This window comes from Chaetodon trifascialis, chromosome 11 (assembly GCF_039877785.1).
Source record: "Chaetodon trifascialis isolate fChaTrf1 chromosome 11, fChaTrf1.hap1, whole genome shotgun sequence".
Taxonomy (NCBI): Eukaryota; Metazoa; Chordata; class Actinopteri; order Chaetodontiformes; family Chaetodontidae; genus Chaetodon; species Chaetodon trifascialis.
Genome location: NC_092066.1, coordinates 19,074,370 through 19,096,971, shown reverse-complemented (window position 1 = coordinate 19,096,971; position 22,602 = coordinate 19,074,370). Strand labels below are relative to the sequence as shown.

The 22,602-nt window shown below is 39.7% G+C and overlaps 1 protein-coding gene across 1 annotated transcript in view; it reads right to left on the bottom strand.

Annotated features, from left to right (window-relative positions):
- Positions 1-18,647: 18,647 nt before the first annotated feature.
- tmtopsa (teleost multiple tissue opsin a) overlaps positions 18,648-22,602 on the bottom strand; it is a 65,295-nt gene continuing 61,340 nt past the window's right edge. Inside the window, exon 4 of the mRNA XM_070974362.1 lies at positions 18,648-20,703. Coding sequence (XP_070830463.1) covers positions 20,419-20,703 — 285 coding nt within the window. The 3' untranslated portion in view covers positions 18,648-20,418. The remainder of the gene's footprint in view (positions 20,704-22,602) is intronic.

Sequence of the window (22,602 nt, the reverse complement as noted above, 5' to 3'; positions counted from 1 at the left end):
CACACACACACACACACACACACACACACACACACACACACACACACACACACACGCGCGCTCAACCTTGCCCAGCACCAAGCTCACATGTACCAAAGGTTTACATTTCCAGGGCACCTTTCTGAGCAACAGCTAGTGGAGACAAATTGAATTTAGGCTCTGAGAAAATAAGTCAGAATCCAAAACATTGCTAGACGTGAGGTTTGTACTGGATTTATTTCTCCATCGGTCATTTCGTTGATTGAAAGAAAGTAAATTGTTAGCAGTTTTTTCATTGAAACTGTTTAAGGGTGAAAGCTAAACATTTGAAGGCATCACCTCGGGCCCTTGGGGGATTTTTCTCTGTGTCCTGACATCTATCAAGTAAACTTTTAACTGATGAATATAAAAAGACTATACATGAAAATGCCAGCTGCATCTCTCTATAAAATTCACATGCATGCACAGACTCTTTCCAGTTTAAATCAGTTTAATTACATTGAAATTAATTTGCCATTTTGTGCTGTTTTGAGCTTTTCACGCTGAAATCAAAATGGCACGTTCATCAGAAACATTTTAAACAACTCACTGAAGCCCTTTATCAACACATCCCCATTCCCGTGGTAAACAGACCATATAATTAACCATTTGTTTTCTTAATTAACTCACAGTGACCCCAGAAAGACCTTGGAATAATGGCACATCGCGTGCTTCTGTCATCCAATATCAGGTTGTAGAGAACATGTCAGTGGGCAATTCATACACTAGGGGATCATTACGAAATCTGTGACCCCATGTTCTGAGCTCCACGCTTCCCCCTCCTCTGCCGAGTGGCTTTTGGAGCTTGATGAAACCTTTTCTGTCAAGTGACACAAGAACAGACATGAATATAATCGGTAGCTCGTCACAAGTGCATGTCAGATCAAAGAAAAAGCAGACGATGTAAGAAATGGAAATTTGGCCATGTAAAATGAACGATCAAATATATTAATATAGTAGATAACATGAAAATAGCTTTTGTTGTTTTGGCTTCACTTTCTGAGAACTGTCACATTGTCCATCTTTATATACTGTCAATGGTGAATATATGTTTTTGGGGAGATTTTTTTGTTTTTCCAGACCTCTCTGCGGTGGCCAGTCCAGAGGTGCAGTCGTCTGTTTGATCACGGCCTTACTCATAGTTTCTCTCCACCTGCGCCTAATGACATCGTGTTCATTATGCTGTTGCTCTGATTGGCTCTAGAGCTGGACTCCCACTCTACTTCAAGTCAAGCTTTCATTCCACTAGCCTCTGTTCAGCAGTATGATTTTTGCCACCTTTTTCCTCAACATCAACTGTCAACATCAGCAACAACACAACTATGACCACCACTAACTACACCTGGGTGATGCAGTTTCCTGGGTCTCTTCAAGAGTAATGATCTCTGGATGATGAAGGAGCTCAGGTTCAAGGGTCTCCCCAAAGCCCTGTCTTAATCCATCAAACAGCTGGCACATGTGTATGCTGGAGGTCTTTGCATCTTTGTTACAGACGAGGGTCAAAAGTGGAGATAGCACAGGGGGGAAGAGAGTGTGCTCCATGTGTCAAAGTTAGAATGATAATCTGGAGCAGTTTAGCAGAAAAGTGCTGGTTTTCAAAAGTCAGCACTGGTGTTTTCAAAAGTCCAAAAGCACTCACACACTCTTCTGTCCAACATCAACTTCATGAATGACATTAAAATATGAAAATCTGCAGCATGTTTTTATGTACTCTATAGGTAAAGAAGTGTGCATTTTGCCACATGATCTTTGATAGACCCCATCCAGGATTGCCATTTCCTGTAACTCCGACATGTCAGTCACTGAGTGGTCCTTAAAATTTATTACAGTCAGAAACCCTCACCTGAAGCTGTGCACTTTTTTTTAGCAACTTCAAAGGAGGGTTACCATTTACCATTTACTTCATCCAAGAAAATGATTTTCCACTTAGTCAATACAAACCATGTACAGTAAAATCAAAGAGGGTTCTTAGCAGCGAAACTGTAAACTGTCACATGACGGTCATCAAATATGTCTTTCATACAGATAATACAGTAGTTGCTCCACCTTTGCATGGTATATTAAAACATTTACATTTGTAGAAAAAACATGCATATTTACTTTATTTGATTATACACAATTCACTTCACTGCCGTCAACTGCAGAATGAAACAGTAAAAAATTAGAGTTCAGACAATTGCTCATCAATTTTACATTTTGTTTTGACCTTAGTTTTTGTTTAATGGCCTCACACCTACTAAATTGTCATATCCTGTACAGCTATGCATCCAGTGGTCAGCAGGGGCGAGGTGACCCTTAAGATTTTTCTTCTAATGAGAAATTTGTGACAGCATTTGATAGTTGATGGGTGGTAACACCAGCAAATAGGTAACACACTAATTGTCTTATGATCTCAGTGCCCAAAGAGCTGCATATTACTGGAGATAGTAGGAAATATAATGCCAGTTGTAATTGACTGGTGCCACTTTGGGGAAAAAATCTTAAGGAGCTCAGGTGGGGGCAAGGTGTTGTTGTTGAAGGTAAAGACAAGCAATGACAAAGTGGGTGTGGGAGGGGACAAAGAAAATGGAGAGATGTGGGATTGAGATGGGGAAAGGTACAACTGATGAAGACAGAGGAAGGTGTATAAAAGAAAAAGAGGAGAATAAAGGAGGGGGGAGGCTGATGGAGACCGAATCAGGGTCCCTGCCTTTGCAATTTAGTCTGGCTGTCATCCTGGCTGGTGATTAATGAAGAGTGGAATTCCATCTGTTATCCTTGGGAATTTCTCCTCTCCGGGCTCAGAGATTGCCCTTTCTGAACTTCCACTGAATCTGTGTTTCCAGGCAGCTACAGTAATTTGGGATGGTCCAATTCATAGCTGATTGCAGAGCATGTGGTGGTTAATGAGAACCTGGAGACAGTTAACAGAGCAGAAAAAGGGTTGGAGGAGTGGAGAAGATATTAAGGTATAGGGACAGTTGATGAAATGTTGTCACACAAGGTTGAGGAGCACGAGTCACGAGGGAGATGCTGGAAAGATTGGTATCTGTTGTAAACATTACTGCCATCACCATCCAGAGGGATTACTGAGGCAGTGAACTGTAATGAACAATATGAAAACAGTTTTTTTTTTTTCCCACAATCAAGGCCATTTGGGGAATTTATCTTGTGGTTTAGAAAGCAAAATGATTTTGGTTCTTTCTGTTTTTCTTTTTCTTTTAGGGAAGATAACTACAAAAGAAACATAGTATTTACATCAAGGGATATGAAAATGGAAAAAAGCTACTATTAAATTAAGAGACCATATTACGCCTTCCAAGTCATTAAACTGACAATGTTGGTTTAATTCTTTTCACAGTAACTACATCCATTACAGGGCATGTACAGATTTGTACCCTGGGCTTCACATAACCTTTTTAGTCGGGTACTCGGGTGAGTGCCCGTGTGTCTTTGGTACTCACCCCACACATAGCGTGGTCTTAACAAACACAGTCTTCCTCCCTGTCCTCTGCTTCATCTTCCTGCACGGTTGATGATAAGAATGCACCTCCCAGTCCCTGGTTGAGATTCCAGTTAGCTGCCTCCATTGACAGGTCAACAACTGGCTTTGGGTCAAAAGTCTCCGATTATCTTTGACCAGTGAATGCCAAATGCTTTCCTGCTTGCTTTAAGCACATCCATTTTCTCTCAGTGGCCTCATATTTCTGAAGAATGGCGCACATTGTTGTGTTGCCACAACAGGGGAGATCTTGCATTTCCTGAGGCCAAGCTGAAGTATCAAATTTTTAAAAAAATTGATCATATCGCTTGAGGGAGTCAAATCAGATTTCAAACTCTTCATTTAAACCACTTGGTAATTTGTCTTGTCCCTGTCAGCATCAGCATGATGCTGCGTTCAAGCATGTTGGCCAGAAAACACTGAAAATGCCCAGTGCAGATATGCTGCAGGTCAATATCCATGTTTTGTTTTGAAATAGCGCATTCGAAAAGCTGGATAGAAACAGAAAAATTCTAAAAACTTCCTCAACTCCACAAAAAAGTCACTTTGCTCACTTGAGGTGGTTTTTGCCTTTTTTGAAGTGCTAATGTGCTAAATAGGAGGTGGAAACACCTTTGCTGAAGAAGCTCTGACATAGCAAACGTAACTCATGTGACTGATCAGCTGTTTCAGCTACAAAACCCGAAGAAGAAGAAGAAGCTGTTTCTGCTGTTGTCGTCTTGCCAGATATTCCGTAATGCTCTTTGTCTTTGTCTTCATTATCTTTGTCTCTGGACAGCATGAAACATAGCCAATATAAGCTGACATGAGAGAACAATTACAACTTGCCAAAACAAAGCCAAATGTCTTCAGTTCCAAGAGTGAGTGACTTGCACTTTCATAATTAAGGCAACAGGGATAAATATTCATGTACGTCATTCTTGTGCACCATTGGAGTGTTTGTTTTGCACCTGGCTTTTCCTCAGACCTCTGACTGGACTAATGTTTATTATTATGAAGCTCTTGTAGCTCTGGGTTACTGGAGATACGTCAGAGAGTGTAAAGGTCCTTATTTTTTAGATTATTTCCATGCATACCCATCTCCCGCTTTCCTACAGCATGACTACGTTTTCAAAACACAATATCCACTTGAGAGCATTAGTTGTGATATAACGTGCTGAGGGCGGCCCTGCGAGTGTGTTCTTTCTTTTTCAAAAACCAAATACTTACCTTTTTCTCGTGAAGATATGTGTAATTTCACAGTATTTAGCGGCACTTTCCTCCCAGCCTTTCCAACTTTTCGTATGCTCCCTCTCAGCTCTTTTCATTTCTCTCACTTCTTTTTCTTCTGTGCCGTTCTTTTTTTTTCCCCCACACTGCACTCCATGAATGCTGTGTTGATGTTTGTGTGTGTGTGTGTGTGTGTGTGTGCGTGCGTGTGCGCGCGCGCGCGCGCATGTGATGACCATCAGGATAAAAGCAGCTGGTGGGAGGGAGGCTGATGGTCTGCTGTCCTGAGGGACTGTACATAGCTGTCTTGTGTTGCTTTCTCATTGATTTACCCATTTCATTTAGCATTTTTAACACTGGCCTGACACTCCTGGCCAATCATCTAACCAGGCCAATGGGAATTCTCCCTGTGCTGCTTGTTGCCAGTGCGGGCCAGGACCAATGAATTATATTTAGTCCTTTATGATTCAGCATAGCTACAGAGCCTATGCGTGCAGCCACTGAAGACATGTTACAAGTTGAAAAAGGCTCAGTAAACTTCTTCAGTAATATGCATCTAGCAAAGCCATTTCCTCTGCAAGCCTCTTGCTCACCAAAGTCACATCTATCACATTTAATGAAAGAACATAAATATGGCAGTTTGACAAAATAGTTACTAAACCAAACTACCTTGACCACCTACATGGCTATTGCAAGATTTCCTTCACCCCTTGGGCCAATTATTGCTGCAGAACATGATAATTGCGGGACAAATTACGTAAAATATTAATGCATCCTGGGCATTTCCCATGAAAAGGTAATTGCTGTGTACAGTGTTTCTAGCCTTGACCCTTCTTTCACTTCATGCGGAGCCACCTTGTATTGATTTGCACAGACAATGTGTCAGTGGTGTCTGACGCATGTAGTTGGGGGAGCATGCACACCTGCCAGCTTCACTGATTTTTTTGTGAAGCATCGTGAAGGGGACCTATTATGCTCAATTCCATCTCCGTATTTTTATTCTGGAACTCCATTAGAGTAGCTTTGCATGATTCACAGCTAAAAAAAAAAAATCCTTATTAATCTTATAGAGTACTTGATTGATCTCACACCAGGGAAATTAGGTCGTTAAAGCCAGCAAGTAATAAAAAAGCAAAACCAGTGTCACAGAAGGGTCAGAATAAAGACCATACAGGATACAGAATAAGAAAATCGTCTATGTATATGTACATTATGTACAGATCATAAAAATACTAAATACCATAAAAATACCCATAAAAACTCTATTCCCAATATTTTTGAGAAAACTACCAATTTCATATGTTCAAAAATCAATAAATATCGCGTTATTAATGCGTTAACGCAAATCAATTTTAACAGCGTCATTTTTTTATCACAAGATTAACGCTCTTAGTGACCTAGTGAACTTGTAGTTTTTTATAAGCTGTGGCCACTGCTAGTAACTTTTGATGGAGGCATATGGATGCTTTTTCAAAGGAAAGTTTAAGCCATGGTTTAACTGCACTATAGGCTCAGTCCTAGTTTACAATGATGTGCACTTTGTAACTTTATTTTGGATCACCCTGTTTTGATCCCATAGTAAGGGTGGTTGAAGGGGCTTTTTTGTAACCAAGTATGTATGTTTTTGTCATCTGTTTATTGACAGTGTTAAATTGTGTGAGATTTGATTCATTCAAATGTAAATGACTGCTCAAAATGGGAATGTTAATGTGAAATAAAACGCTACACGTTGTTTAAAAAGAAAAAAAACATTTGCACAAAGCAAGCCTATCCACTTTTCCATGATGATAACAGTATTAAAATGATAATTAAAGGGACATTTAGAATAGATAAAAATGTGTGATTAATTTGCGATTAATCGCGGTTAAGTATTTTAATCAATTGACAGCACTAGTTCAAATTAAACTTGAGAAATACTGTTGCATTAAAAGAACATTGAATTGCAAGGTTCTATGTGAATGTACAATATGTACAGTTTCTGAGAATACTGTTGCCAATATGAATGACAGTGTTATTGCACAATTGAAAAAAAATAAAACAAATTAATCAAAAATTGCGCAAGATGTAATGTATGTACTCGATGGCATTGCAATATTAGGTGCTGAATTTGATGAGGCTGCACTGATTACTACACAAAAACGAATTCTGTCATTATTCAGTTTCATCAGCCAATGAAACACCATTAACTGAATTTGATAAAACTGCATCATATTTTATGGACGAAATAACTTGATTTAATGAGCTTCTTGATGGACAGGTAGCTTTATTTGTTGCTTTGCTAGTTAGCTCAGTTAGCAGTGTAGCTAGTTAGCCATCCTGTTAACTGTGCTTGGAGTGGGAGCTCGGAGCAGCAGGGGATTGTTGATGTTTACACCTCTAGCGCAGGAGCTTGGGATTGCCAGGAGGAAGAAGTTTTCCTGCCTGGGGTGAGTGGAGAGTCAGGTATTAGGACCACTAACTGCACGGCTAACTGAGCTAATTAGCTAATGACAGGTAACTTTCCTCAGAAGCAGTTAGTGGTGACACTCGCACAGTTCAGGCAGAGCAGCTGGAGCAAATCAGAGAGAAAACCAGAAAATATCTTTTACACAAATCCTGAGTCCTGCTCAGAGTGGCTATAAATCACCTCGGTATGATTAAATAGACTGAGTGCATATGGGTGTGTCCCTGTGCTTGATGGCGTGCTGTGCCTGGAGCAGATGACCAATAAATGAGCTGAAGATAAGTCGACGATAGTTTGTCCCAAAAGTAGAAAAAGGGAATGTTGTAAATCTAGTACTCGGAGCAGTCTGAAGCCTCTCACAGGGATTACTTTCACATACATTTGGCTCATTATGCCGTTGAATAATTCGTTGTAACATTACATTGTAACTTTTTCGAACACCTTGACATTATTTTAGAGGGTATGAAAGAAGAGCAGCTTTCCTTTATTTTGATAGTCCCTGGTTTACTGCAGGGATAGCTCTTAGATATAATCAAAGTCCTACACCACAGGGACACAGAACCTGTCTCCTTTAAATTGAACACTGGTTCATGTAAGTGACATGCAATTTGACCATGTATGACAGCGAGAATTTTATAAACTAGTTCAATTTGTGCCCTAAAGTCAGGTACATTAGATGTTTGGTATAGAGTGAAAGACCTCATTTCATTTAAAGTTGAAAGAGATGACTTTTCAACCCCTCTAGGGTTTCCAAGTGGTATTACTGTCGCTGTTTTTCAGTTTGCCTCATAGGATATCATGATGTCACAGTGTGGGCACATAATGTGGACCACTTCTGCTGGACTATTCCATGAAGTTAGGCTCTCTGATGTCTTGTTAGAATTACTACAGGAAATGGAGAACGCTACTGCTCGCTCTCACATTGGACGAGCACGTGCACTGAACTAAATGCACTTTCAGTTCATCCTTCCTGTAGAAACTCTGCAAAAGTTGTTACTGCCTCCCTTCCGTTTTCTTTTGTTTCTGCAAAACAATGAATGGTAAAACTTTTACAGCGAGAACAGTGTACAGGAGAGAAGAAACAGAAACGCACTGTCAAAGTGACGTGCTGTTTGTGCACTTTGCAAACCAAGCGAGTGGTGAGCTGGAAGACATCAATGTCCGGGACAAATGGGAGAAATTCCAGTCCCTTATCTGATTATGTTCTCATGTGTTTATGTCCAAGTGACTTTTTGAAGATTTTCCAGTATGTAGCAAGAGCACTGCAGCCGGCACCCACGTAACTGGCTGCAATGTACCTCTGTGTTTGTTTTTGTCACAGACAGACTCCGATTGCTGTAATAAGTGTCCAGCAACATTATGGAAAGGATCCATTTCCATTTTTTGAAGAGTAAGATCCTTTTTGTTTAACCAGAAATGGCTGCCAAAGCCACAGGACATTTACAGAAACAGCGATTTTATTAACACCAGACACACTCAGAAACAGAAAAAAAAAAAACTCAACAAGTTTCTTCGTTGGTCTTTCCACTGGTCCAACAGTCACCGGCAACTCTGGTTTGGTTGAAATAGACTCTTAATTCACTGAATCGGGAGAGGAGCGAGAGACAGGGCGGATGTCAGAGAAGCAGCAAAAGCAGCGCGTAGAGCTGTTTATTTTCACCTTTCGTTACCAGAGATATTTAAATATGTCTGACTTCAACAGATTTTCCCAGTAAAAAAAAAACCCAGTAATTACACATTAATTTTCATAATCAAACGTGTGGATTTTTTTTACAATTCAAATTTAGAGGCAACACAATTAAGAAAAGGCAGGGCAACTTTTTACATAGCTCATTCCATGCACAAGGGGAAACTCAGCTGCTTCTAATTTGTTGGCAGCTTGATAGATCAACTTGTGCTGCATTTCATTGCATTGTTGTGAATCCCTGGCTTTGAGGAAATCTGACTTTTGTGAAAAGTTTTGACCTTGAATTGGCAGCTCTTACCTGCTTCAGAGTTAAAACAGACCAGAAAACATCAGGCCTGCTCTGTTGCACCTGGTGTGTAGTTTGTCATGAAGCTCTCACAGTGGAGCTGAGCATACATGCATGAAAAACAATAGGTGGGTTACCTTTATAAGCGGGAGCTGTATCACTGTGAGAGAGACTGCCCGCAGTAGATATTAAAGCTCTGGAGAGGGGCGCTCCCTTGGTGCTGGACAATCATTTCTGCTTAATAAGCGTGTAAAATTAATTCAAGGCAGTTGCGTCAGGGAATTAGCTGTGTAATGCTGTGCAGTGTGTAGCTTATACTGTACCACTGGGCAGCTACTATGTCCTATCCTCTAATTTTTAGTGAAAGCAGCTGTTGTGGTGAATAGCAAATGATGGCATTGGTTAGGACTGGGCAAAGTCACCTAAAGTCGATATGATTAGTTGTGTGCGCACAGGGTGTGCACTGATGCCTTCAAGGTACCGTTGTCATGGGGAGTCCCATCTGTTACAGTGTAATACGCAGTTACTGTACGTTCAGGAAAGATGTCCAAGATGTAAAGATGTACCATTTAACTAAAGATGTCCAGCCCTAGCATGGGTGCACACATATTTCAAAGTGAAGTTTGTGAGTTTCATGAGCTGATTGTTGAAGTTCGTCATTGTGTTGTTCGAATCTGAACTTTCATTTTAAAAGTTATTGATCATAAATACACACACCCATAAAGCTGTGCTGAGTTTTCAAATGTAAGAGCCACCAAGACTTATTGAACAATCCCTTCAACGAGAGTTTCTGTGCAATGCAAGCTGATATTATACAGAACAACAACAAATTTGAGTATGAGCTATGAGCACCGGGAAACATGAATTCATAAATCGCAGAACTGCTGTGATGAAGTTTCACTTTTAGCTGGAGTTTATTTGGTGTTGAGAGCGTCTGTGTGGACGGGGAAAGACGCATCACCTTTTCTCGGTGGGTGACGAATCATCTTTTGTGCTGTTCCATTTTCACTCTGTTCACCCTCTTTCATTTCATTTCTTAGGCTGCTTCTGTGACAGAGAACTCTTAACACCTTATTTGAATTTCAGGAGCATCAAGATCTCCCCATTTACCACATCCATCCATCCATCTGCTTACCTTTTTGCCATTTTTTTGATCTGTCATCCATCCATCCACTTTATCAGGGGAAAGATGAAGAGTTTGAGAGAGAAGTCATATTTCCCCTTAGGTTTATTCGGGGTTCAATTTCTGTCCTTAGTCTTGCATTTACCCATGGGTTTCCAGATGGGACAATGACCATGGCCAGATGTAATAACCTTCCATTTTTGTCACTTTTCCTCAGTTAATCCCTATCAGCCGCTGTCTGAGTAATTAATTCTGTAACGGAGCTTGGCCCGTGCTTGTGGATGATTACAGAGACAGTGCAACCTCAACATAAATCACTGTGACATGCACACAAAGGAAGCTGACTCAGTTATTTTCCTTTTACATTTTAAATGGATTTTGTTTCTAATGTTTCCTCTGTCTTCAAATGGCAGACCTATTCTTGTGTCCAACAAGCTGTGAAAAATGTCACAAATGGAAAAATATCTTAATGTCAATTGGTGTGCCAGTATTTATTCTGTCATGCATATGTTCATTTGAACTGAGAGAAAGTGTCTGGTTTTCATTAGTTTTGGTAGAGGGCATTTTTTATTTATTTGTGTCATTATTTTTTTTACTGTAAATGATGATAAACAGAGAAGATATGAAGACATGAGTGATTCAAAGAGCTTGCTGTCAGAGCAGAGACCTCAGTGTGGGATCTATTTGCAGATAGTCCTTCTTTACTTCACAGGAAAGGTGACCTGATACTGTCCACTTGGCCTCCTTACTGAATCCCATAGCTCCAATTAAAGTCTTATGATTGGGCTTAAGTGTGCCACTAGTGTGTCAAAGCAACTACAGCACATGGTTGCACTCTAATGACGGACGATTTGTCAGAAGTTAGGTGTGGGCTAGACAGTACAGAATGGACTCAGCAGCTTGCACTTCAAGAGTCAGGCAGTTATGGCTCTATGTTGTCATCAATGGATGATAAAGCTTTGATATAAAAGAGACTTTTCTCTGTTCTTTTATACTGAAAGTTCACTTCAGAGAATGTTCAGGATTTACACAGGACTCATACATTGTCCAGTATATTAGATAACAGCAACAGTTAGTTATAACCCTCAAGATTTCAGTTTCCTGATTCATTTGGTGACATGACACTTTGTTTGATATTACAGGTGCAACAATTCTGGAGGCAGCACTAGTGTGTCTGTTCACAATACAGCCAAACCAACTCAAATTGTTTTTATCAATAAATCAGTCAAAATTGGCCTTTTTCCCCTCATGCCATGAGCAACAGCAAGCTATTTGCTCACTACTGCCTGAAATACATAAAACTGATGTTAGCTGCTGTCAAAAAATGGCAGCTCGTCCCATAAATATGTGATTTTTGTCTGATGAAATCAGTGTCCCTTTACTTAAAAACACCACTTGCACTTGCAGAATTCAACAAATGCAAACTGGTGATGCTTGCTCATGGCCTCCAAGAATGTGCCTTAATACAAAACAGAGAGGCACCAAAAATCTGAAATGTTCTCTGAATAAAGCTTTTGGCAGCAAGGGAAAGTTCATGCGACAGTTTGAAAAGGCATCTCCAGAGAGGGAATAGGCTCTTATCATTGGTAGCAGTAACCAAAACTGACTCAGGTTATGCCCATGAGCTATGAAAAGACATGAGAAAAATTATCCCTTCTGTGAGAAATGTGGTGGAAAAGGTCTCAAAGATAAATGAAAGAGCAACAGAGTTGGGCATTACCACAAGAGCACTTTAGAAGATAAGGGGAGAGCAGAGAGAGGGAGAGATCTGCTCGTGTGGCTTGCAGAATCTCATTGGTGGCACATTTACATTTTGTAAAGAAGTGTTTTTCAGTGCACACCGCAGCAGTGATGCCAATGTTTAAACCATGATTGACCTGACTGCAGCTTCCAATCACCCAAAGCAACAAAGACTCTTGTATTAAATCTAGCGGTCCAGGACCTTCCAGCATTTCCTGCAGCAAATTATCACAAGCTGTGCTGCAGTTATGGGCCACCTTGGCAGAGAAACTCCCACTCAGTTAATCTTTTATTGTATTAATGAATCTCATTTGGACCAAACTGTTACCCGAGTTTCAAAGTTAGATGCAGTAATTAACCTTGACAATGGCAGGTCAAAAAAGTGTCACCAAGTAGAGTGAAGCATTCAGGGACTGGTGGAACATCGGATGACACGTCGATCATCTTTAGAAAACTGAATGTCATATCAGAGCATTGGTATTTTAGACCACATGACCAAAGGTTTGCAGTGTCTTTGGATTTGTACATGTAGTCTAACAGAACAACCTATGAAGTATCAGTGTCAATCAGTGACAGGGGGTATTAGTTATTAGAGGGTAGTGATTTAAACTGAGAGTAGAAAAGTATTTTTTTTTTCCACCTGAATATATTGAATCGTTAAGAAATAAATCAAAGGTGAGTTGCTTGATAGAATGAGTGCAGGGAACCTTCACTGATTAGCTTAAAATCAGTTGAACAAAACTCACTAAATCAACTGGGCTAGTGACACAAATTAATTTTTAACCTTTGACAAAGGGAAGATTTAGAGTGGCACTTAGCTGGAGAGGAACTTTGGAATAGGTGTAATGTGATTATTTATAGAAAGAGAGTTTTCTGCTCTCACCTCTCACTCAGTGGCTTGATGAAGACTTGTCTTGTGTACAAAAGCAGCATGGCTCGATGATATCCTCTTGGAATACAAAGTGGTGTCCCGAGGATGTCATACTCAGTGACGAATGTAGCAACAGGTTGGAGTAGTTACTGTATGTGCTGTAAATGTTCTGGTTTTTTGTTAGAGAATTCTGTGCACGTTGCTGTTGTACGTTGGCATGAAAAAGTTTGGGCACCCCTGGTCAAAATGTCTGTCACTGTGAATAGTTAAGTGAGTGGGACTGATCTCCAAAAGGCTTAAAGTTAAAGATTAGACAGTCTTTTCAATATTTCAAACAAGATTTAGCAAGATTATTTAGTAAAATTTTAGAGTGAAAAAAGGTAAGAAGCACCAAGCATGAGGTCTCATCCAAGGTCTCTGACCTTCATCAGCTTGAACTAGCATCAACCTGCATTTTTCCGGAGGAGTAGATGAACCCCCCCCCCCCCCCCCCCCCAAAAAAAAAGGAAGTGAAAGGCTCTCAGCTGCTACAAAAGGCCTTTACAAGCTGAGATACTCGCCAAAAAACTGAGCATGCAGGGTGCCCAAACATTTGCTTCATGCCATTTCAAAACTGTGCAACTGTGGAAAAAAAATGACCTTGTTTAATACATTAAAGAAATAGGTCATCTTGAACTTGTTGTTGTTGTTGTTGTTGTTGGTGTTAACTTTATTTGTATAGTACCTTTCATACATTACATGCTGCCGAAAGTTGTTTACAAGACTAAAAGTGCTTCGCATAAAAAAGACGTAGAATGAAGATAAAAACAATGATTGAAAATAAGATGGGGGAATAAAACCCTCTGATGATAATAGTGACAATAACAGAATAACAATGAAAATAAAGAAAATGCATAACAAAAGACGGAGAATAAAACCACTGTGAACAGCGAACAAGGGATTTCACTTTCTAGCTTGGTCCTCATCCATTAAGGGCTTTGTTCACAAGGAGAAGGACCATAAAATCAATTCTGAATGTCACAGGAATCCAGTGCAGAGCAGCTGAAACTGGACTGTTGTGCTCTCTACTCTTGGTTCTGGTTAATGGTTGAGCTGCAGACTTTCGAATGAGCTGAAGTCCGTCTGTATTGTTACTACTTTTTTCTTGAAGCCAATAAAGAGTGTGTTACACCAGTTGAGCTGACTTGAAATAAAGGTATGAGTCTATATTCAGAATGTTTTTGATTCATTAATGGTTGCCCTTTAGCTTTCTTTATAAGGTGGGAAAAGGCAATTTTCATCACATTGTTGATGTGGGACTTGAGCTTAGATCTGAGTCTAGGACAACACTTGTAACCTCAGATTTAAGCCAGGGAGTATGTTGTTGTGGACTGTAGCTTTTGAAGCTGTTCAGGTTAGTTTCTGTATTTTGAACCTTTATAAACACGCAGTAAGACTGCTGAGTTTGAATATGGGCCAATGTTACTCTCACTATCAATTCATCTGTTGAATTTAGTTAAAGAAATGTCAGAAAATAGTGAAAAATGGCAACATCCCAAAATCCGAGTCTGCATATTCAAGAGGCTGACACCTCTTGATATAGAACTAGTTTGGATGCTCATTTCCCACAAACCCTGACTCATTTTCACTCTCCTCCCTCTAAAACAGATAATCCCTTGCCAGACGTGCTTTGCTTCTGTTGCATATGCTTGATTTCCTTCCAGATAATCTACTTATTTCTCCATTACAAACATCACAGAGCAACAATGGCAGTTGTTTGGCCAAGCAAATAGGACTTCAAGAGTACCCCAAAAAATTTTATTTCTACATGTCAAACACAAGGTGCATGAAGCGCTTGTGATCATCTGATCCCTGATCGATTCAGCCATTGAATGATCTGTGTGGGTGAGGGAATAGCTGGACCAACGTAAGGTCAGAATTTTTCCTTGTACCCAAGAGATGTCAAAATCAATCACAATCATGAAATTAACCAAGGACCTTCATTATTCCTTCCTGATAAATGCTTTCCAGTTTGGAAAATCAAAACATTTTGGAAAATCATGGTCATCTATTGGCAAATGAAAAGTTAAATCTACAATTTTTTTAAATGTTATTGAGGTGGCGGTGGGGTTTATTAATCAGTTAAGTGTGGAATCCCCTGCGATGTCTGCACTCATTTACAATGTGTTTTATCATCATAGTGCTGGTAGGCCCCACCGGTCACAGGCAGCCTGCCAGATATTACAATTGCTTTAGTCTGGCTTGTTTGGCAGCAGTCAAAGACAAACACTCTACCACTTGTGCTGCAGGAAGCATGGCTATTAGTATCAAAGAAACAGATTTCTTTAGTGCTTCACTGCTTAGAGATCACTCAGTAAAATGTTTGTGTGACCATGGGTGCATTGCCAAGTGTTCCTTCATGTAGCTTTTTCTATCATCTTTTTCCTGGTTGGAAGTAGCTCATCTCTTGAGTGAACATAGAAAGGCAGATTCTAATCCTGGTTTGCCTATGACTACAGATTTTCTAGTTGAAATGAGAGAGCTGGCATACATTATCTTGTAGTGTGAAGGCAGCAGCATAATTGTGTATCTGCAGCATAATAGAACTTAAAAAAAACCAAAACAGTAGTCAATGTGGACAGTTGACATAATCAGTTGATGCACAGTGGTCTCACAGCTGCCAGGTAAAACATACCCATGCCTTGTGTGCCCTGCCTGTCCCTGACTTTCTCAGGCGAGGACTTCCACTGTCTGACAAAAGCTTAAAGTTGTAACCCATCTGTAGGCAGAAGATTAGAGGTCCCGAATACACAGCTGCTAAAAAGTCCTTGTCGATTTTATAGATGCTAACTGTGAATTCTGTCAAACTGACGTTGTAGCAACACTAAGCTGCAGCTGTGAAAGAGGAGTCGGTTCCTTATGCAGTGGCACGTAGTCTGAGAACCTGCTCAGAATAAACTCTGTGAATGGACATCTCCTCCTGAAGGACTGTGCTGCATGCCGACATGCCATTATTGCAGTCCAGTCTTCTATGAGCAGTATTGCTTTTTATTTATCATCTGAATAAATCTTTCACATCGCTGCTGTTTTTATGTAACAAACAAGTGATTTAATGACATCATGCGGAGCTACTGGATAATGATTTTAGATCAATCAAGACAATAATTGTCAGACTAATCCATCATAAAAACAACTGTCAGTTGCAGCCATATTGCAGTCTTTTTGATGGCCAAAGTCCAACACTGCTTTATTTTCAGGCAAACATTAGGCTGCTGCACCACAAGCTAATGCCACAATTAATGATGAGAACAAGAGGCAACGACATGTTATAGCTGTTCCTAAGCAGGCGGTAGTGCTGTTAGTAATGCAATCACAGGCTCCAGTGTAAGTGAGAAAGGCGACAGAATAAAAGGTGTTTTCCTGTGTACCCCTGCCAGTGCTGCTACTGGCACGGGGCACACAGGAAATGTGCTTACCTGTTTGAATCAAAAGAACATGAATAGTTCAAAAGTTTAAATCAACAGATTAGTGGATGTTTGGAGAACATGTTTCTGAAGTGCCTCTTACATGGGGACTCAAAAGAGACAGTTATTGGAAAGAACGCCCCTGTCCCTCTCATCTCTTAGAGTAAAAATCATTTGATGCAAAAATGAGAGAGAGAGAGAGAGAGAGAGAGAGAGAGAGAGAGAGAGAGAGAGAGAGAGAGAGAGAGAGAGAGAGAGAGAGAGAGAGAGAGAGAGAGAGAGAGAGAGAGAGAGAGAGAGAGAGAGAGAGAGAGAGGTGTTGGAAATCAATTTTGGTGCAGGCCCTTAGCGGGCAACTATTTTATAAAGACAACCGACTGGTTCTAATTTGGGATAAAAGCTGAAAGGGTTGGCAACAAAAGGTCATTTGGATTCTACTCATCCCAGCTTTAGTCCAGTCTTCTGGCTATTCAGCTGGTTAATCAGACATTACGCCCGGAGCCTCTGGTAATGGAGTCTGTCACCACAATAGTGTCTCGCAACTGTGTTGATTATTGGGGCGTTTCTCTTATCTCTACTCACCAGGGGCTTTATAGTAAACAGTGGACACGAAGGACCAAGCATTACACAAAAACAATTAGCAGAACATCACTAAAGGTGCACTGAAGCCTGAAAGAGATTTAAAATCAGTGCTGAGAACGGATTTGTTCAACCTGAAGTCCCACTACCAATTTAAGTTCAGTCTCCGGTGGATAGGCTTATGGGTTAGTCTGTGCAGTTCTTGTAAATCTTTTGTTTTTTATCTACAGAAAATGCCACGGTCACATGAAGGCAACTTCTCTTATACTCCATAATGTAACCTCTACTTCTCATGATATTTAGCCATGATTTTACAGATGCAATAAGTCAATCGATTGATAATTTGATTTTTATTGTTCACAACCATAACCCCTGTCCAGTGTTAAGATTGTTAACTTCATGTCATAACCATTTTAGTAATAATTACTTCGCTGTAATTACGATTATATCATTACTTCCAGTGTTTTGAGCACATGAAGATTCAGTTTTGAGTGTCCATCATACGTGATTCAATAGCCAGTTGCCCTTTTGTCCCAGAGGAATTACTTCTTTGGTGTAATGTGCAATCGTTTCTCTCTCTGGCTGTAGGCAGATGAAGTTGATGTGTTTTTAGAACCTATATTAAATGATTCAGGAATAAAAGTCTCAACTCTGGGAAATTAGCACAATTGTCTTGGACAATGTCAGCAATTAGGTATACACAGGACTCTTTTATTCTGTTTCTGAATTTAAGACTTGGGTAGGCTAAGTGTTCCAGCCTAACCGAGGATCTACAATGAAAAAAAAAAAAAAGTATCTTGTGACCAGGTCAGACGTAGCCTGAAATTAAATATTGCCCTTGGCAAGTCGATGTTGATTATGTTATAGGTAGCAACTTTATAAGCCTTTATGTAACCTTTATGTAAAGTAGGTTTGTAGATCTTCTTGCCCATGGGATTTTTCACTACTTGCTTTTTTTTTAATGTTCAATTGTGCTCTGAATAGTGATGTTCTGAATACCATTTGCTACACCCTGCTGTTTTTTCGCCTGTCAAACTTTCTCTGTCAAGCTTTCTCACACAGCGCATAATGCCAGCACATATAATGGTGGCAGATTTACCACTCAAGTCTTGGTAATTTTATGAACAATGGATTCCTGATTTCACATAGATTGACAAAAGCAGGCTGAAAAGACAGGGCTGTCACTTGCAGACTTCAGCCGTAGCTAGCTGGCTAATAATGTTAATTTTGCGAGTTTGTTGAAAATATCCTCTTTGGTTGACTTTTTAAGGTTTCAAGGTGCCTCATTTTAAAAGGGAGAACCATGTAAAAGGTTCTTAAATGTACAGCTGATGGCTACATATTTGCTGTGAGTCTGAGTTTGAAGCTGCATGAGATTCCGTGTAGAAGACACCGAAATAAAGAAATTGCATTGATCTTCTATTGCAGTGTAGATGTCACTGTCTGGTAAGTCCTTAGTATTATAAGTATGATAAGGAAAAGTCTAAAAGCAGACTTGTGTTTCATTGTAACATAGTCAGCCAGACATGCTAACATTTGCAGCTAAAGTTTGAGCAAATAAACACAATCCATTCATCAGCTTTTTTTTTGTTTTATCTATCAAAAACAGTATTGACCGACCATAATATAGCAGATGGTCAATTTCGAATGACTATGATGTTACTTCTGTATACTGTATATCACACTTTAACTTTCCTTAATTTTGGCTACCAACTGTCTAAAGAGGACTTCGTTAGAAATACAAAAAACCCCACTGCGCCTTGAGTTCGCTAAAAAAAAAAAAAAACTTTATTGAACAGTAACCCTCAAAAATATTAAAATTTCTTTAGCTTTGGTATCAACTGATGTACATTAATGTATACAAGAGCTTGACAGCACATAGAAAACAGTTAGTGTGCTAAAAGTGAGTTACAAAAAACTGCACACTGTAATCCTATGCAGTAGCAAAAAGTACCACACCACTTATAGCTTAGACATTCACTGACAACACAGCATCGATGCACTGCTTTCAGAAACGGTGCAGTTATCTTTGTATTGCAAGAGGGAAAAAGTGTCAAATCAGTTATCAAAAAATTGAACAAGATGCAGACAAGTACATGGCAAACAATATATACAGAGTAAACTTATTCCATCTAAAAGATATTTGTTGCCTCAAGTAAACTCTTGTCATGTTCTGGGAAACACTGGGAAATCATTTTCTGTTTGTTTGGGTTTTCTCTGATGTCAGTTATTCAAAGCAGAATGACTTGTGGAAGCAAATTGTTTGAAAATTGTAGAAATTATGAATAGAGGTGGAATGCTTCCCACATGCATGGCTGACTACGTGCCAATTAACAAGGCACTGGACTGCCAATAATTTCATAAGAATGTTTAAAGATTACTCTTTTACATTAAGTGACCAGTGACCACAATCATTTTTGAGTACACAGGACACTCTGTACTTAAGATTTGACCAAATCCAGTACAGCTCAAAAAACAAATAAACTAAGAAAAAAAAAACCCCAAAATACGATTTCATGGAAAAGTACAAGTGGAAATGCCCAATTAAAATCTGTGAAAAAATTAGCCCAGAGAGGCAAATGTTTGCAGGATTTTTTGCTTATATCAGGTATCTGCATCAGTAATAGCAATTGAACATTACCAGATACTGTATTTCTCCAACCTCATTTGCATATTTTGCTGCAGAAGTGCACATGCACAGTCATTATTGAAAGAAATATACAGTAACTCTCCGACATGCACCTACTTCTTTGACCTTAAAGTCACTCATTCCTGAAAATTTTTAATGCCGCTAGCATGCTAGCAATGCTACACGTCTAATGAACCACTTATTAAATCACTTAATTGAAAACCACAACGTATTTCAAAGTGACGAGTGATGAATTAAATGAAAATTACTGGCAGGGACTAATAACTAAAAAAAACTCACACTTTTCAGACATTGCCAGTATGTTCTCATTACTCTTCCTAGTCTATTTTGTCTCTTTAATCTTGTCTACTCCAGGAAAGACTTCAAAATGTTTGGGGTAATAATGTGTCTTACTTTACCTCACTTTGTAACCACAGACAGTAAGCAGCCAATACAGAAATACATCTTATCCCTCTTCCTGCACTATGAACACATTTCTGTCATCACATTTTATCAGAGTGAAGACCAAACATTAGATAATGCACAAAATAAATGATCCCTACAGTTCCTGTTGTTACCATAACATTCTGACTGCTTTCTCCAAAAATTGTGGTAACGTCCTTCAAATGCTGATTCTTAGCAAGACAGAGAGATACTTTTTCTCTGCAGAGAAACAAAGACTCCCTGCTTCTGCAAGTTTACCACCTCTGATATCTGTTCATATTGTCTAGAGGCAGTCCAAGATTTGCCTTTACAGGTCCATCATCTATACTAACCGGGGCAGAGCTGATGCAACAGCTGCGTTAAATCCACCTGGACTTGCTGGCTGCTCCTCTCCAAGCCTCAGCAAAACCACCTCTCTCAATATTAATGACTTCCTGGCTGGCTTTTCATGGTTATAGCCAATCATCAGCCATCAAAGTGGGCCACTAGTGATACTACAACAGGTTTGTTGATGTCTGAAGAAGGGGCTCTGGTGACATCGTTGGTGGCTTCAAAGGAAGGGCCTAGTTGGGGCATGGTGGCGGCTGGTTGGCCCAGGGAGGCTACCATAAATAGGAAGTCGTTGGTACGGCGGGGACCAGTGACTGCTACACCTCTCATGGCCTTGGTGGCGACCTTGGAAGAGCTCTTCAAGCTGGAACCTCGTCGAGGAGCCTCACAACGCAGCAGGGCTTGAAAACATCTGTAAAACTGGGGCAAGCATACAAGACAAACACGTGATTAAAAATGTACTGTATTACAAAATTAGATGAGACTAGAGGATGAAATTGTGGAGACTTGCAAAGAAGAGTATTGAGTATCTCTCTCTCTCTCTCTCTCTCTCTCTCTCTCTCTCTCTCTCTCACTGATAAGAGAGATATCTACTGAACCTTAAGGCAAATTACAAATAATTATGACTGATCAAATCCTTCTCTTCTCTCCTTGCCTCCCTCTTTACCCACAGTAGCTACTACTTTGTATTTTGGGGATTATTCTGTCTCCTGTCTTTTCATGCAGAATAATATGCCAAGGGACACACATTATTTGTAAAGTTTCTAAAGTAAATTATAAATTCAACTAATTACATTCTCAATCATGAGTGGGAACAATTACTGCATTTTCAATGGGATAAGTGCTTTTGTTAATGTGTGCTTAGAAAGTGTGGAAAGCTGAGGGTGAGCAGAAAAATAGAGAATGGGAGACAGCCAATTTCACCCAATCTGGTATTTTCTCTTGCGTGAACTAACCACCCAAGATTTCCATTTTGTGCATAATAATTTTCATAGTGCAATTTTATGTGTCAAAAGGGTCTTTTGTGAGGCAAGTTAACACGTAAGAGTTTGGAAAGAAAAGCTGACACCTTAAGCAGTATAATGCATACTGGTAGTTGAAAAATGAGGGAAAAAAAATCTCATAATATGGTTATTTCAAATGTAATATTTTAAATATTTCTAAAATATTTCTTTCTATAAATTTCCCCTGTTAAGACTTCCATGTATATGTGCAAGACAGCAATTCACATTGCACAACAAAGTGTGTCACTCAAAACAGGAAGTACACTGCTTGCCCAAGTTGAAGCTACTAAGTGGCAGATAGTGAAAACATTGAAAAAACAACTTACACTTACAAAAGTTGTGCAACTTTACTAAAATGTGAAAGTGTCAAAAGCAAAGCAAGAAAAAAAAAGTGAAAACAAAGATTTGGGGAAGTAGGATTCACTCACGGGTACAACTGCATATTCAGATCTCTATCTCATCAGACTTCAGAAAGAAGTCGAAAAACCAAGCCTTGGAAAGCACTAGCTAGCCTTTACTTGGCTAAACACCATGTAAACAGACAAGGGTTTTTTTTTTTTGGACAAACAGCTGTTCTTTCTTTCTTTCTTTCTTTCTTTCTTTCTTTCTTTCTTTCTTTCTTTCTTTCTTTCTTTCTTTCTTTCTTTCTTTCTTTCACCCTTAATTCAACCAGGAAAGTCTTGCTGAGAGCAATCCGGTTCAGGTTCACACTCACACATTTTCTGCTTAGTACTCACACAGAAGCTGCTCAGTACGAACGGTCTGCTCTCTCTGCCCCTGTGCCACTTCACTGGAGCAATTTGCGGGTTAAGGGCCTTGCTCAAGGTGGTAGTTATCAGGCAGGTGCTGCTTTTTCACTTCCACTACTCTACCAACTTCATCTTGGTGGTTCAAGAATTAAACCGGTGACCATCCAGCCACAAGACAGCTTCTCTGATTTTTATACCACCACTGCCAGAGCATTGTGCTTTACCCTTAGTAACGTGTGACAGACTATGTCATCTGGCCTGCTCTACAGTTGATCAGTATTTCGTGTGGAAGACTGAAGTATGATTTACATTACCAGCAGTGATCCTTTGTTTCAACCATACAATTTAAACTGCATGGTATAGTGGCTCTTCTGTGGCATCTTCACACTTCTGCGAGGCAACTATGGCTAGACATAACAACCCTTTCTTGGCTGTTATGTCTTTATATTTCTGCCATGAGAAAATCTCCAAGACTCCAAGAATTAACTTCTAAATAAGATGCTGCATCAAATGCATGAGAATGAGCAATTCATTGACTCCAGAGCAGCCTCTGTACAAGGTGCTGA